Below are 16,886 nucleotides of genomic sequence, written 5' to 3' on the forward strand. Positions count from 1 at the left end.
ATGGATGAGAGAATTCTCAGTTGAACTCAACAAATTTAGCAGGTTGAAAATGGAAAGAGGCAGTGTTAGAATTATTCGGATCCTGGATTTTCATAAAGCATCTTTGCCCAGAGGATCTGCCTTTCTTCAAAGCTAAAAGGATAATCGTTGTCAGCCACTGGATAACATAATTCGTAGAGAATAGCTTGCCTTATGACCAGTATTCCCACCCCGCTTCCTAGAGGGTGAATTCTTCCTAACTTGAGCAGCCTGCCTTACTTCCCTGACTTTACCAATTGTTAGTTCCTCCCCTCTGTGGTCTACTTTTCCCTGCTATAGGTTTATCAGTTTACTCAAGGTGGTAGCCCCACATGATATAAAGACAGCTGCTCAGAGAGAACTTCACGTGACAGATGTTATCTACTAAAAACCATTAAGATTTACATCCTGTAAAATCCCCAAGAGGCATGTTTATGCAAGTGTCCATGTGCCAGTAAGTGTACAGGGCAGGTGAAAATTTAGCCTGGCATGCACCTGACTCCAAATCTCTTCAGAAGGACTGAGAAAAAATGTGTTAATACCTTTCCTTGTTCAACTCTGGAGAGCTCTGAGCCACAAGACCAGCATCATTTCTGCCCCTTAGGGTACTGGCTGTCCTAGTAGGAACACTTGTGAGCAGGGCAGCAGCTGGATACAGAGGTCTCAGAAGCGCTCTTGTTTGGCAGAGATTTGGGGAATGAAGCTGATAAATTAAGCACCTGTAGGGGAGGGAAAGGTTTTACACAGCCCCCTTAGGATCCCTGACTGGGTCTGAAAATTTAAACAGACAGATCCAAGAGGAGAAAAGCGTACACATTTTATTGAATTCTTTACATGTACATGGGAGCTTTTATCATAGAATGAAGACCTGAAGAAGTTACCAAAGCAGGGAGCTTTTATACCTTTTAGACAAAGAATAAATTTGTGAAGAATTGACAAGACAAAGGGATTTGGACTAGGAATAGTCCGACTGAGACTATGTAGTCCATACCTTCCTTAATTAAGAAGATAAGGGTTAGTTTAACAAGGTGTGTTTGCAGATTCCTCTGGTGTCATCTCTGGGTTGATAAGAGTCTGTCTCATAAAATGAGAATTTATTTCCTGTCTTTAGGCAGAAAAGGAGCTTTTTCTTTGTTCACTTCTTAAATGCCTTCAGCTTAAAATAACCTTTATCTCGGGCAGTATTTTGGGGTAACATACTTTGGGTTTTTTTATACCTAACAACCAACCACAGCCAAAATCCCTTGGAGACTTAGGCATCTCTTTGGGTAACTTACTGCCATTTCTGCAAAGGTAGATCCTTCAATAATGATCTGTCTCACCTTTGACTGTAAAACTAGCTAATTCCCCATACATGGGGATTAGGCCAGCCAACTATGGCCTTCTTAGCATGGGACTGATTAGCTAAATTCATCTTTTGCCACAAAATGAATAATGTATTCTCTTAGTCCTCAGATGCAGATCTCTTGGTTAGGCCAACCAAAATTAGAAGATTTAAATCGGAAGGACAGAACAGGAATGAACTACATGAAAGTGAGAACTGGAGTAAGGCATGCCGTGTAAGTGTTACATCAGGTATCACAAGAACATAATGACTATGTGATGCTGTTCATTTTGTGAAATGACGGCTTTCCTCTGACATTTGGTCTCAGAAGAGGAGTTAAGATTCAGGATATGCAGTGCAATGTAGGATAGAAATAGAGGGTGTGGGCTTTTGAGGCTTTCACCATTTAAATCCCAGTGCTGCCACTTGCCAGCTACGTGGACTTGGGCAAGCTCTAAAACCTCGGTGCCTCAGGTTCTTCATTTGTAAATTTGGTGTAATACTACCAATCACATAGAATTTTGTGGGAATTGATACATAGCTAAATAAATGTTAACTGCTATTTTTGCATTTAAATTATACTTCCTTTTGATCAATTGAGATGAAATCTTAAATAAAACAAATAAATATCCTTAAAGAGTTCAGGATCATAATTTGTGCAGCCTATGGGTTGTAACTGGAACTTGTGCTCTCATTGGTTAGAAGACCTACTGTAAGAAAGAGCCAGGACTCCAAATTCGATGAGTCTGAACAACTATCTGATCATGCTTTTTTCCTTATCAGTCGGGGCCTAATGGAGGAAGATGCTGAGCCCATTTTTGAAGATGTGATGATGTCATCCCGGAGCCAGTTAGAAGATATGAATGAAGAATTTGAAGACACCATGGTTATTGATCTGGTAAGGAAATTTCGATACATTTTTTTCTGTTAAAATACGTGAAAGTGTTGGTGTAAAATGATGCTCTTGTTTTCAGAACCCCATGGGAAGGAGAGAGAGGTGTGAAGGTTGTAAACATAGCAGCAGGTAGGACCAGTGTAACGCTTAGCACATTTGGATGAGCTTGTGTTTTTCAAGCCTGCTTTCCAAGCTGTCAGATTTTAAATTCTGGCAGTAACAGGAACTGGTTCCGTATTACCTTCTTGAGAAGGGGCTCACACGAGATCTGTCTCTCAGTATAGTGTGTACGTTTGGTCTCTTAAATTAACTTGGAGTCTGATGATATATAGTGTTCCAGCATAGCAACCAAACACAGAATATGGACCATATTTGTTCAGTGTGAAAAAAACATCTTTGAAGTAAGGAAACCTGAATATGGACTAGGTATAGATGATATTAAGAAATTATTGACTGTCAGAGATAGTAATGCATAGTGGTTATGTTGTTTTTTTAAATTTCCATTCCTTTTCTGTCCAAAATGTACTTCTACATTTTGAAGTAGTTATAGGTGAATTGACATAGAAAAGAAAAAGACAGGAGACTCAATGAAACAAGATTGGCCAAAGGCTTGACAGTTGCTAAAGCTAGGTGATGGGTACATGGGAGTTCATCGAACTACTCTATGTATTTGCTAGGGCTGCTATACAAGTACCACGTGACTGGTCGCTTAAACAATAGAAATTTGCTCACATTTCTGGAGGCTCGAAGTCTGAGATCGTGGTATCAGGGAGATTGATTTCATTCTAAGGCTTCTCTCCTTGACTTGCAGATAGTCCTCTTCTCCCTTTGCCTTCATAGGATCTTTCCTGTGTGTCTCCTCCTTTTATAAGGGTATGAATCAGATTAGAATCCACCCATATGACCTCATTTTACCTCAATTATTACCTCTTTATAGGTCCGGTGTCCAAATAACACTCACATTCTGAGGTACTGGGGTCTAGGTCTTCAATATATGAATTTGGGGGGATGTAATTTAGCCCATAACATTCTGCTTTGTAGGTTTTGAATTTTCCATAATGAAACATTTCTAAGAGTGTAAAGGAGATCATGTCACTCCACTCCAGTCTCTACCCCTCATCAGTAGCTTTCCATCTACCTGCTTTTGGGAATTTAGGAATCAATTTTATAATTATTCCATGATTCAAAGGCATGTTCTGTGTTTATAGGCCCCAAAATTAATTATATGCATTTATTTACCTATTCAGTTTATTCATTGTAGTTTGAAATCCTTTTTTTTAAAAAATGTATGCTCCATGTAAAAGCCACATTATTTTCCTTTCAAAATTTGATCCTCAACAGCTCTATTTTGTGATACCATCAGAAATATTAGCTGCTTACCATCTTAATGTATCTCAGGAAAACATTTTGGCTTCTCTTTCCAGCCCCCATCAAGAAATCGGCGAGAGAGAGCTGAGCTGAGGCCAGATTTCTTTGATTCTGCAGCTATCATAGAAGACGATTCAGTAAATGTTAAATTATTACTGCATTTTATTTATAGTTTCTGGGTCTTGTTTACGCACCAAGTTAATTGTGTTTCTCATTTTTCTAGGGATTTGGAATGCCTATGTTCTGAAGTCTGAAGAAAATTTACAAATCTGGAACTCTATTATTTAGAGCTAGAGGCCTATATACTGTGATAGCTTGTATGGGGGAAAAAACACTTTTGATGTGATCTGATTTGTTTTTTAATCAAATGATTGAGGTCAATCCCTTTTTGCAGTGACAGAAGAGGAGCATGTAAATTACCCAAGAGAATGTTGGTGAATGTCACCTCAGAAAGACTGACCTGAAAAATCATTTGTGTCCTAATATTGGACTTATCCCAATACAGATGTGTGTGTTTTTCTGGAGGGAGGAAAAAATTTTAAATTTTTAAAACAGCTGTCAAGATAAACACTGTTATACACCTGTTTTATGAAAACTCAGCATTGAGTAAAAAAAAAAAATATTTTTAACTTTATTTTCCTGTTGTACAATTTAAAAACCGTTTTAACATTTTGCCTTTTTATGTTTTAAAAGCTAACCATTTTTATTAAACCTATGAGTAAGCAGCTCATCCTAATTGCCGAAGAGTGTTTTGGAGCTCACTGGATTTGGTTGACCTTGTGGAATACAGAAATACGGAGGAGCAGAATATTGACAAGCTAAGATGAAATTCTGACAGTGCATCTCTGCCAAAAACCACACACCCTCTGTGGATATGGATTCCCAGATTTTATATACTCTTGAATAAAAAGGTTTATTTTTATTTATAAGGGGGCATAAAATAAGAAATGTCCATGCAGCCATTTTCCAACAGATGCTGTACACCATTCATTTTATATAGAATAGGGAGATTCAAATACAGTACATTTTCTATTGGTATTTGTTCTGTGCATTTTTAGCAACTTCTACCAGCAAATAAAGTATTCTCAGAAAAACAAGAATGGTTCTCAAGTTATCGGTTTGCTGTTTTTACTACTTATTTCATGCCCTGCCAAATTCAAGTTACATAGACTTCCGTTTTCTTAAAAAGATAATCATGAAGAATTTCTTTGCAATTCAAAAGTAATTTTGAGTGTAACATAACTGTGTCTACTTCCCATGCACTTAATACCTTATGCGCTAATTTTGTGAATTAAGTTTACCAATTATAGAAGTATGTGCTGCATAGAAGTCTGTGCTTAGAGGGTGAAGTTCCTAAGCTTACCTTGAAATACAGCTACATTTCAGTGTTAAATGTGCATATTAATTATTTTGGGGAAAGAAATTATGAATCTTCAGGACATCCTTCAATGGTTTAGAGTTACATTCTGCTTAGACTTTTATGACTTGCTGCTATTATTTTAAAAAGCCCACTTAGTTTCTACCTTTCTGATTTTTTAAAGTAAGCCTCAATTCCAAACCAATCCATCCACAGCTGTTTGTGGGCTGGTTTTTAAAGTAGCTGCAACAGAATCATGAGGCTTTCCCTTCTCTACCAAAAATGAAAAGCATTTTTTTACTAATCTGTGCACCCAATGATTGTTTTTTTGGGGAAAGCAAATGGATTATTCATTCTTTTAGTAAACACAAAACTGAGATTTTTCTCAATATTTGTACAGTTCTGAAAAAACCTGGTCACCAAAAATGTTGTATCTGCTAATTTAGCAATTCCTGGGCTCCAGTTAGAGGGGCTGGGGTCTCACTTTCTTCCAGAAATGTGGGCCTCACTGTACATGAAGGGGCAGGAATAACTGGACTGTCAGCCACTGCCAGCCCTGCCAACGGTTCTGGCCAAGGAGGAAGCTGGGAGGTGCCCTGGCACATGCACAGAGTGATCCTTTGCTTGACAGTCTCATGTGGAAAACAGATGCTGACTTAGAATTGTAGACTACCGTGCAACAACAACAAAAAGGCTTAATATCTACTCCAATGGGTTTGCAGTTGAGTTTGAAGTCAATCGAATTTTTGTATTTTCAGTGTCTCCTTGATTGGTTTTGCTAGTAATTCTGTAAATTGTACATTTGCAATATGAGGTTTTTTTCCTTTTGTACAATTTGAAACTGATGCTTCACCTTTCCTTTAATAAACTATTCAAAATCAGGCTTGTGGTAGTCATCCTATTCTTACTAGGTAAAGTTTTAAAGAGTTGATTTTCCTGCTTTTGAGAGTTTGCTCAAGTTTGCTCATTCTGATAATTTGTTAACAGTGAATTTTGTTTTGTTTTTAAGGAAATTTAGGACTAGTTCGTTCATTTTCTTTCATTCCCTGGATTTCCCTGGAGAAATTGTCTGTCTGTGGTTCAAGAGGTCTCTTGTAGTCTGAGTTTTCAAGGAGGCATTCAGGGTTTGTAGCCTGGATCCTTCTGCCTGAGATCCAGCCCCTAGGCTTTTATGCATGATTGCCCCCTAACAGCAGCCCTTTAAAGATCACTTGGCTTCTACAGGGCCATACGAGAGTTTCTCTTGACATTGGTACCAGATATCAATCAAAAACTCATGCCCTACACTTTATGGTCCTGGACTTGTTCTCTGGGCTGTGTTCATTACATGGCCTAAGATGTCTGTGCAGGAAGGCAGGGATGCAAGGGCTAAACAGCAGAGGAACTCTCCAGGCAGCCAAGGAGGCAGATAATAAGGAAGGGTCTCTGTGGCAGCTCATCTTTGGAATTATAAGCTTATGAGACTAGACCAGAGTTTTACCCAGTGTGACTCTACCTTGGGACAGACTTGAAACCTCCCAGATGTGACTTGACTGTGACTCTCTATTTGGCCCTGCTTCCAGAAAAGAATCCATCGAACAAGGAACAGTGTCTTCATGGAAAATAAAGGCTTAGTGCCCCCACCTCAGGCTTTTGATACCAAAGCAAACTCAGGTAAGGTTCCATCCATACCCTCCTAAGTGCCTTGCTCTGTTGGGGTCTTTATGCATCACTTTTTGTAGCCAAATGCTCTACTACTGAGCTACACCCTCATACATCACTTTTTGAAGGACAGCTTTGTGCTCCCAAGGACACAAAGGAGGCATTACTCACCATCCAAGAGAGTAGGTACATGGTCAGAACCTCCCTACTGTGGCTGCCACATCTACCCAAATGTGCTTGCTAGTCTCCACAGAGGCCCCAAATGGAGGGTTTGCCCATTAAGTGCCCATAGCTCCTGTTTGGAGTGGTGGTGGTTCCATGCCCACAGAGATGCAACAGCATGAGGACCAGTGGTTCTCCCTAAAAAAATAAAGCCACAGCATATCTGTCAAACAGGTGAAGTTTAAGCTGGTTCAACAACTCCATTAAAAGTTATAATTCGGTGTATGGGTGAGTGTCCTTCACAGGCTTCTCTGGGCAGACCATATCTAAAGCACCAGCAGCAGCCAAGGATCAGTGCATTCAGAGGCCGAGAACTCACTGAGGAGACCAAGACATGGTGTGAAGAGAAGCTGGAAGAGCTTTTCATGAACATAAGCAACTGGAAGGCTGTATTGTGAATGTGCTCCCCATTATTCTAACAACTCAAAAAGAGGACTGACAGGTCATCATGCATGAGGTAGGAAAACTTTCCAAATTTAGTAGCTCTTTGGGTTGAGACAATCCTAGTGGAGCCAGCCATGACCTTTCTCACGCTACCCTTAGGAGTTCATCTCAAGTATTTCATCAGTTGAGAAGCAGTGCTCTGAATGGTTAGAATCAGGCTTAGAGTTCAGACAAATCTATCTGGGTTCAAATCACAGCTTCACCACTCTAGCTGTGTGGCTCAGGAAGAATGGGTTAAGGCAAGAGGAACAGGGGCATGTCCAGTAGGATACTCGCAGTACTTCTTAAACTTCACCTCAATTCTCACCATATTACCTGCTCTCAGTCTAAAGACACACTTACCACTGCTCTGCTCAGTAAACCCAAGTTCTCTGGCTGCAAGGCTCCAGGGTTTTTTTAACTCCTAGGGAGAGAATACCAGTTGGGAAAGCCATTGCTAAACAGCAGCCACTGGAGAATACTCTGCCACCATTCTCAAGGCATTTTGTCATCCATAGATGCTGGTCTACTTGCAAGGTCTTGCAGCTTTGTGTTTCCTTGGCCACCAGTCTTGGTTTATTGGATGGGATTTCCCCACCATCTCCACTCCAAGGCTTCCCAGAAGCCTCTTGCTTTATTGGGCTGCCTCCTCTACCTCTTAGAGCAGGCCCTCAGTGTTCAGATTTCAAAACCTGGTAAAACAACACATCTTGGACCCCCCTTCCTCAAAAAGGAAAAAACACACACACACACAAGCTTGTATATGATGTATTATTTTTAAATGGACTATAGTAGCAGTAATCCTCCAATTAATCCAAATCCTGGGTTAGCTGACCCCAGCAACCGGACTAGCCAAGCCATTTCAAGCTATTGAGCCACATGCTAACCAACCTGATAAGAGGCCTCTAAAAGCCCAGGAGTCAGCCATCACTCCTTTCCCATGGTTTATAATCTTTCTGCTGGTACCAAACAAACAGGAGTATAAAGAACCTCTGGCCAGTCTCTACTCCCTAGAAACTTACCATCTACTTATGAAGATAAAAATATCTATACAGAAAAAAAAATATGCATGATCAGATGCTTAACACACCTGCAATAAGCAAAATCAGTTCAAGCTTGCAGGTCAAGATGAACCAAGTCAGGTCTTTTCTTGATCATAAGCAAATTGGAGGTATTCAACAAGAGGGTGTTCCAAGGGGGAACTGATGGGGCTGTAGCTTAAACTCACTTGACAAGCAAGGGAGGGACACAGAACCTTCTGTGTGGACTAAAGACTTTGGAAAGCAGGGTACTATGCACTGGAAGTGCTAGAGCAGAAGAATGCAACAAAATCTGGACCTGGAATTAGACTATTAGCTCAGAACAAGATTTCTGGATTTAAGGGTAGGCCACAGAGAAACACCAGTGGGGAGACCTGCACTTAGAGCCCAACTAGAATGGGAGATTCCCAATCACCTGGAAAGGGAAGAGAAACATTAAAACAAAACAAAACAAAAAACTCCAGAGGCATAAGATTGGCTACCTGGAATGATGGGGTCGCTGGTAGATATGGGAAAAGTAGATAAGACAATCACATACTGATTTAGCTCAAGTTGAGCTTGAAATGATAGAACATTCAAGCTCCTTTGGAGCTAAGGATCTGGGACAAGGGAAAGTCATCAGTGGTGGGAAGACCCAGGGCTCTCACCACAGAGAAAAGCACACCCCATGGGGCACTCTGAAATAGCACTCTATAGTTGACCTTTATGCTGAAACCACTTAAAATCTCCATTTCTAATATAATAGTTAATGCTTTACATACTCAGCAAAATAAAACAAAGATGGGGGGAACTAAAATTGTCCACAAACATAAAAAAGGACTCTCTTTCAAATTGACAGCATAAATATAAATAACTTGACTATGTGCCTTCAGTTTAAAGACAGAAGAACTAAAGAGAGTCTTGAACTTTAAAAGTTCTCAAACTTTTGTATTTAGTGTAAGATTGAGCAAATGAGTAAATTATATTGAAGATAATGGGACCCAGTTTTACCACTGTGAGGTAAGAAATACATAAATATAGAATAGGGGAAAGCAAAGAAGAACCTGTATGTGGGATTGGGATTAAAAGTTCCAGTATGAACTCATGATTTTAAACAGATATATAATAAATGTATAACATATATACATGTTCCTCATATACCTTTATATTCACAAATTTGTATATTTCCTAGTCAGCTGAAAATACCTAGAAGCAGTGACACCCCAGCATCAATGTGAACATCTGCCAATTTTAGCTTCTAAATGACCTCTAAAAGAAACCAGGACTCGGGAGAAATCACTGAATCCAGGGCTGGGCAAGGAAAATAGAAGATGAGCCTGGTACATTATTCTGTGTCAAAAAAATAAAGAAGGCCAAAAATTAATTACTGGGACATATCAAAAGGATCAAAGAGCCAGCTTTAAAGAAGCTCCCGTTGAAATTTTAAGTGTCAATAACACCTTAAATTTTAAAAGTTTTTTTCTTGTTTGATATATTCATTCACTAAAATAAACATTTGTGAAACACCTACTACATACCAAACAGATTTCAACTATAATATATGCTTCCCAATCTCATCTCTTGGGGGTATAGTAGGGATGGCGCAGGGGGAAAACGTAACGAACTAGTATAATGTGTGTTTGAAAATCTGACAGGGATTGATAGCATAGTAAGAAAAGTTATTTCAGGAAAAAATGTTTTTAAAAAAAGAGTCAATGAGTCTAAACAGATACTGAAAATATTAGAAAAGAAAGCTCTTCCAGGAGACTAACGACTAACAAATGCAGACATAATGACTGGGTTAGAAATGCAACATTTTAGAATCAACACAGAATAGCTGATTGAGGCAAGAATCATCAATGGATACTAAAAGTACTGGATGAAAGTTTGTTGCCAGGCTTAAAGAATGTCCCCAGATCAGTTATTAATTACAAAGAAAAAATGGTAACCCTTGCAGCCACCACCGTAACCAAGTGGTGAGTCAATTTCATCAATAATGGAAAAAACTAGCATAATGTGCTTCCCAATGTGATACAGAGAAAGAACATTCTCGTGCATAACTCTTACCTAGATCCGAACATCTGGAAACAGACAAACCCAAATTGAGGGACATTCTACAAAATAACTGGCAATCACTCTTCCAAAATGTCAGTGTAATAAAAGACTGTCAGACAATGAGCCTTGGTTCCTAGGAAATAAACACTGATGTTTGGTGGTGCAGGGGGATAAAGTGCCATGATTCTGCAAATTACTCTCAAATGGGTCAATAAAAATAATAAGTAATAATTACATATTTATGGAAGAGATGTACCAAATGTAGAAAATTAACTGGATAATCTAGGTGAAAGGTATACAAATACCACTCTTGCAACGTTTCTATAGATTTGAAAATTTCCAAACTAAAGTTTAAAATTGAGAACGTATTTCTGAAAAGCACCTGATACAGAGTCCTACAGCGTACTGAGCATCTGTTTTGCAAGATACAATCGCACACATATCATTTAATCCTCAACAATTCCTAGAAGAATTAAGGGCACATTATTAAATATTATTTAAAAGTAAGCCTAAGCAGGTAAGTACTTTGCCCTAAAAGCTGCTTATCTCACCTACAGAGAAAAAAATTCTGGGGAACAAGGAAAAAAAATACACAGAGGTATCAAAGGTCAGCTCTAAGTGACAATACTGTTTCCTTGATTTTTCAGATTTCTACCATAAAAAAATGAGATTTGCTCAAAAAATACCAGTTAAAACCAATTTTTAATAAAGCAAATAATTTTACAGTAAGGCATAAATGAAATCTTCCTAGAAATTAATAAACAGCCATTTCAAGTAATTACTGGTATTTAGATTTCCGGGTATCATGATTGCCAAAGGCAGGGATGGGTATGAATGGCCAGGCAGTAATTGGCTCCTGGTTTACTATCCTTTGATTCGTTTACAATGGAATATTTGCATGTTTCCTCCAAGGGCGCTGTACCTTCTTGCTGGCCAAGACATCCAGGTCACAGCAGATTCGGGCTCGTGTAGAAGAAGGCTGGATGATGTCATCCACAAATCCTGGTGAAGCACAGAAAAGGAAGCAGATCACCTGCATCCCCAGATAACGCCACCCCCCAATCTGTGTTCAGCCTGGGCACCATCTCTGGGGCCGACTGTGAGCAGGACCCAAGTTACTATAAGAGGGCATGAGCCCTGTGAACCTTCCCCTGCATTCTGAGAGCAGCCCTGTTCCTCTGGCAGGGCCCCAACTTTTGCACGTGGCAAGAAAAGGAAATCTGATCCCCTTCCTGCCAAAATGAAGTCAACAGGAAATAAAAATTAAGAAAATACATTTGTATTTTCAAAAATCACTACACTTCCTCCTATCCCTGTAACATAAGTCCCTCTGCTAGGTGATTTCACCACTCCTCCCATCAAGGATTCCGTTTCCTCACGTGGCCTTGTGACTTGCTTTGGCCAACAGAATGTGGCAAAAGTGACACTGTGCAATTTCCAAACATAGGTCTCAAGGTGCCTTGCAGCCTCCCCTCCCACCTTCTTGCTGCCCTCAGGACACCACCAAGTACAGAGCAGCCTCCTTAAGAATAAGAAACCATGTGCAGAGAGTCTAGCAGACAGCCAACACCAGCCACGTAAGTGAAGCCATCTTGGACGATCCAACCCTGAACTACCAATTCACGATCTTTGCATGACTGATCCCAGGCAAGACCAGCAGAAGACCCATCTACCTGAGCCCAGACCAAACTGATGAACCTCAGAAACATGAGGAAAAAGGAAAAAAAAAAAAAAAAGTTAATTGTTTAAGCCACTCTGTTTTAGAGTGGGTTTTTACACAGTACTTAGGTAACTGGAACAACACTGTAAGAAATTCAGCCATTTCAGCAATGTTGTTTTGATCCTGGTTACCAAAGCAGCGTATAGACCGTCCTTAAGTGACGACTGCCCAGGGACAATCCCACCCCTCACTCATCTCCATATTCAACTGTAAGGGCAAAGGGCAGTTATATGAGACTTTGTGGAGTAAAAGAATGAGCAAGTGACCCAGCAAATGACCAACACTGCCCTCCCCACCACAGTTCCCACCTCTCACTGCAGCAGGAAAGGGGTTGGCAAACTTCTCGATATACTCTGCCCGAGCAGCTTCCACATTCTCGTGCCCTTTGAAGATGATCTCCACAGCACCCTGTCATGAGAGTAGTTAATGAACTTAATTGGCAGTCCCAACCTGGGTAGACCTCCCTCAACTCACTATCACAGTGTGTGGTTGTGAACTTCATGGTAAATCGAAGTGCCCTGGAGAGAAGTGCCAGGGCAAAGACGTATGCACTGTTGGAGTCAACCATCATGATTCCAGGGGCTACGTGATGGGGCGTTCAGCTGTGGCCCCGATCACAGGCAGCCCCAGCAAAGCCAGGAGCTTGCGTCCCCAAATTCCATCCTACTCCATCCACTTGCATCTATCCTTCTTTGAGGCCAAGATGTTTGTCCTGTTTTCCACCATTAGATCCATGGTCTCCTGCATCAAGGGAAGTAAAATGCTGTTCTCCTTTTTTCTTATCCTGAGTACACAGTTCAGTGGCCACAGGCAGACAGACTGAACTGCAAATGTAGAAGCTTAGAGGACTAAAAGATTAGCCCTGACCTCAGAACCCCTAAAAGTCAGCTATGGGGAGAGTCAAGGGAGTTATCTGGTACAATCCCAGTAGCTGTTTGAAAGCAGGAAAGGAGTGGGGACCAGGCTAAGCAACAGGAAGTACAGTAGTCCCCACTCTGCAGTTTCAGTTACCCAGGATCAAGCCCACTCTAGAAGAAGACAGATGAACCTCCTGACATCGGTGCCTATGTTCTTCACCTCACTCCATCTTATCGTCTCACATCACAAGAAGAGTGAGTACAAGAGATTTTGAGAGACCATATTCACACGTTTATTACAGTATATTGTTATAATCATTCTGTTCTATTGTTAATTTCTTACTATGCCTAGTTTATAAATTAAACTTTATCATAAGTACATAAGTATGTACATGAAAAAACAGCATATATAGTGTTCCATATTATCCTGGTTTCAGGCCTTTACTGGGGGTGTTGGAGTGCACCCCCTATGGATAAGGGGGGCACTGCTATACCTTGCCCAGAGTCACCAGGGGTCAGAACTACAGTTCAGTTTCTATGACTAAAAAGAATGGCTCTAGGGCACCCCCTCCAAAGAAATGAGATGGAGTTACAGGGAATGTCCAATCCTCCCAAAAGCTAGCTCGTTCGACTCAACCCTTTCCCCTTTACTGATAATCTCAAAACCCCCTCAGGCCCTCCCACCCCAAGCACGATGATACCAGCATGTGCCTCAAGTGAGAGCTCAGGACAACAGCCAGAGCTGGCCCTGGGGCTCAAGATGGGAGACTTTCCAAGGCCTAGGCCCCAACTCCCTAGAATCCTGGCCCATCCGAGGAGTTCTAGGCTCTCTCCAACATTTCCCACCTATGAGCTCCTACAGGGAGAGTGCAGTACCTGGACCCAGGCAAAGGGAAAGCTAGAGGCCCTCACCTTTGCTCCCATGACGGCAATCTCTGCTGTAGGCCAGGCATAGTTGATGTCACCACAAAGATGCTTGGAGCTCATGACATCATAGGCACCACCATACGCCTAGAACAGACACAAATGCTAAACGTTAGAGCCTGAATCAAACAGATCATGTCCCTGAAACATCCCAGGAAGCCAAGTGAAATGAGGACAAAAAGAAGAGCCCTCCTGGGCTACTGAAGGCCCAATGTCTCTGAGGCTGGGAAGCCAGAGCAGAGAATACCTGGACACAACCCAGAGGCCTTTCACAGTTAATGTTCACTGTCTTTCCTGGCTTTTTCTTACTGATGCTTTCAGTTCCCAGACATGACCACTGCCACATCTGCTGGGTGTGTCCACAGGGCTATAAAAATGCTGCCCTCAAAAGATCTTTTTAAGGGTAAGCAAGGTGTACTCCTCTTCCAGCCCTCCAAACATGGCCATGCTACTAGGAGTGGGCTTGCAGCCTCCGATACAAGTTCCTCACCTTCCTGGTGATGACTGTGACTTTGGGTACAGTTGCCTCAGCAAATGCGTAGAGAAGCTTGGCACCATGCCGGATGATGCCCCCGTATTCCTGTGCTGTGCCTAGGTCACAAGGAAGAGTTACTAGATACAAAAGTCCTCACAAGGTTTGACTGCCACTCTCAGCTATGAGGACTTCCCCTGCTCCCCAAAGGGCTAGGAGAGAGCCACCCCCACCCCATAGCCCCATCTTCCAGACACCTAGAATACAGAGATGTCACAAATCCTTAGAGAATTTTGCAAGAAAACCTCCAAATAAAGTGGGTGCCTTACTGGGCAAAACCACCTCTACTAGCCCCCACTTCTGTCAATGACTTACCAGGCAGAAAGCCAGGGACATCAACGAAAGTGATGAGTGGAATATTGAACGCATCACAGAATCGGACAAAACGAGCCCCTTTCACGGATGAATTAATATCCAAACATCCTAGAATGAGAGAGATTATCCATGCTGAGCTTCTGGGCAATTTCCAGTTCTACCCATATGGGAATGTGCCCTCAGCAACCATCCAGACCTGATTTTTATGGAGGCATCAAAGTTTCCTCATCAGGGAATGTAAAGGGGAACCCTTAACACTCCAGGAGAACACACCTGACACTTGCCAAAGAGGGTTCAGGAGTGGCCTCAGCTCTGAGGGCACAGGCTCTCTTGCTGGGAGCACAGCCTATTGCAAGCAGCGAGACTCTGCCTCATAAGCTGAAGGACTGCTGCCACCTGAGCTACAGCCTGACTTGCCCCCATGGAACCAGTAGTGGGAGGTATCGTTCAAGGGCTGCTCTTAGAGACTCCCTGTAGCTTGGAATCAGATCTGCCTTCACCAGTTATACCTATGGGCCTTGGGAATTTACTTTACCTTTCTGAGCCTGAGATTCCTCACCTGCAAAGTTGGGATGTTACTACCTCCCACCAAAGTTGTAAGGATTAAAGGGGATGGTATCTGTCAAGTGGCACAGAGTAAGAGCTCAGTTACTAGTGTACCTCCTCTCCTAGAATAGTTCCCAACATACTGTATGGAGCCACATTACCCTGATGCCAAAACAAGACAAGGACATCTTAAGAGAAGAACACCGACCAAAATCCCTCATGAACATAGATGCAAAAATTCCTGATATTACCAATCAAATCCAGCAATATATAAAAACACGAATGCATCCTGACCAAATGAGGTTTATCCCAAGAAGTCAAGGTTGATCTAACATGTGAAAACCAATGAAATTATACTAAATAGAGGACAAAAATCATATAGTCTTCTCAAAAGATATAAAGAAAGATCTGACAACATTCAGTATTCAATCGTAACTCAAAACTAGCAGTGGGGCACTGGGGTGGTTCAGTTGATTAAGCATCTGACTCTTGGTTTCAGCTGAGGTCATGACCTCCGGGGTGATGAGATCAAGCCTGGTGTTGAGATGAGTCTGAGCACAGAGTTTGCTTGAGATTCTCTCTCTTCCTCTCCCTCTGCCCCTCCCCCTGCTCACACACACACTATGTCTCTCTAAAATAAATACATAAATCTTAAAAAAAACAAATAAAACAAAACTAGCAGTAACCTAGGAGTACAGTGGAATTTTCATAATCTGATAGAGTATCTACAAAAAACAAACAAAAAAACCTTCTACACTCATGGATCAAAAGAATGGATAAATTCCCAAAGTGATCTATACCAGTGCTGGCCAAAATAACTTTCTGTGAATATTTCCTGACTGTACTATTCGACATAGGTAGCCACTAAAGCTATTAGGCACTTGAAATACAGCTACAACAACCAAGAAACTTGGTTTTCTAATTGTATTCCATTTTAATTACATACTATTAAATATTACTAATGATTAATTGATATTAATATATACTATATATTATAAAATAGTGTGATATAATTAGATAAAATAAATGACTAAAAATAAAATGTTATAATAGTTACAATAAATTAATTACATACTACTAAATATTACTATATACTATTTAATTTTCTTAGATTTAAAGTTTACTAAGCTAGCATACTGAACAGACCTATATTTTCAAGCAATTACTATCAAAATCATAGGCATTCTCTTATAGAAATTGATAAGCAGATTCTAAAATTCATACGGTAATACAAAGAAGACAGAATAGTTAAAACATTTTTTTTTTTAATTGGAAGACTTACACTAGTTGACTCTTTAAGACTTACTTACAAAGCACAGTTTCTCAACCTCAGCACTATCAACATTTTGGACTGGATAATTCTTTGTTGTCGGGGTTTGTCTTGTGTGTATAGGATGTCGAGCAGCACCTCTGGCCTCCACCCACTAGATGCCAGTAGCACCCACTCCCCTCAGAATCCACACCTATGACAGCCAAAAATGTTTCCAACATTGTAAGATGCCCCCAGGATCCTGATAGTGCCCCAAGTTGAGAACCACTGAGAACTAAAAGCTGCAATAATCAGAGCAATAAGGCACAGGCAAAAAGGTAGACAAAATGACAACGAAACAGGATAGACTGTGAAGAAATAGAACCACACAACTGACTTTAGACCAGGCACCAAAACAATT

At 40.9% G+C, this 16,886-nt stretch overlaps 2 protein-coding genes across 4 annotated transcripts in view; one reads left to right on the forward strand and one right to left on the reverse strand.

Annotated features, from left to right (window-relative positions):
• The window catches only part of STAG1 (stromal antigen 1), a 467,337-nt gene extending 461,494 nt beyond the window's left edge, over positions 1-5,843 (forward strand). For both annotated transcript variants that reach the window (XM_040636781.1, XM_040636782.1), the window contains 4 exons: positions 1,467-1,577; positions 2,126-2,240; positions 3,662-3,742; positions 3,829-5,843. In XM_040636781.1, the coding sequence (XP_040492715.1) occupies positions 1,467-1,577; positions 2,126-2,240; positions 3,662-3,742; positions 3,829-3,852 (331 nt within the window). In that variant the 3' untranslated portion in view covers positions 3,853-5,843. The remainder of the gene's footprint in view (positions 1-1,466; positions 1,578-2,125; positions 2,241-3,661; positions 3,743-3,828) is intronic.
• A 5,162-nt stretch (positions 5,844-11,005) lies between these two features.
• Positions 11,006-16,886, reverse strand: part of PCCB (propionyl-CoA carboxylase subunit beta) — a 103,687-nt gene continuing 97,806 nt past the window's right edge. For both annotated transcript variants that reach the window (XM_008708275.2, XM_008708262.2), the window contains 5 exons: positions 14,671-14,778; positions 14,314-14,414; positions 13,812-13,910; positions 12,351-12,450; positions 11,006-11,324 (listed from right to left, as the gene is read on the reverse strand). In XM_008708275.2, coding sequence (XP_008706497.1) covers positions 11,203-11,324; positions 12,351-12,450; positions 13,812-13,910; positions 14,314-14,414; positions 14,671-14,778 — 530 coding nt within the window. In that variant the 3' untranslated portion in view covers positions 11,006-11,202. The remainder of the gene's footprint in view (positions 11,325-12,350; positions 12,451-13,811; positions 13,911-14,313; positions 14,415-14,670; positions 14,779-16,886) is intronic.

This window comes from Ursus maritimus, unplaced genomic scaffold, assembly GCF_017311325.1.
Source record: "Ursus maritimus isolate PB19 unplaced genomic scaffold, ASM1731132v1 scaffold_20, whole genome shotgun sequence".
Taxonomy (NCBI): Eukaryota; Metazoa; Chordata; class Mammalia; order Carnivora; family Ursidae; genus Ursus; species Ursus maritimus.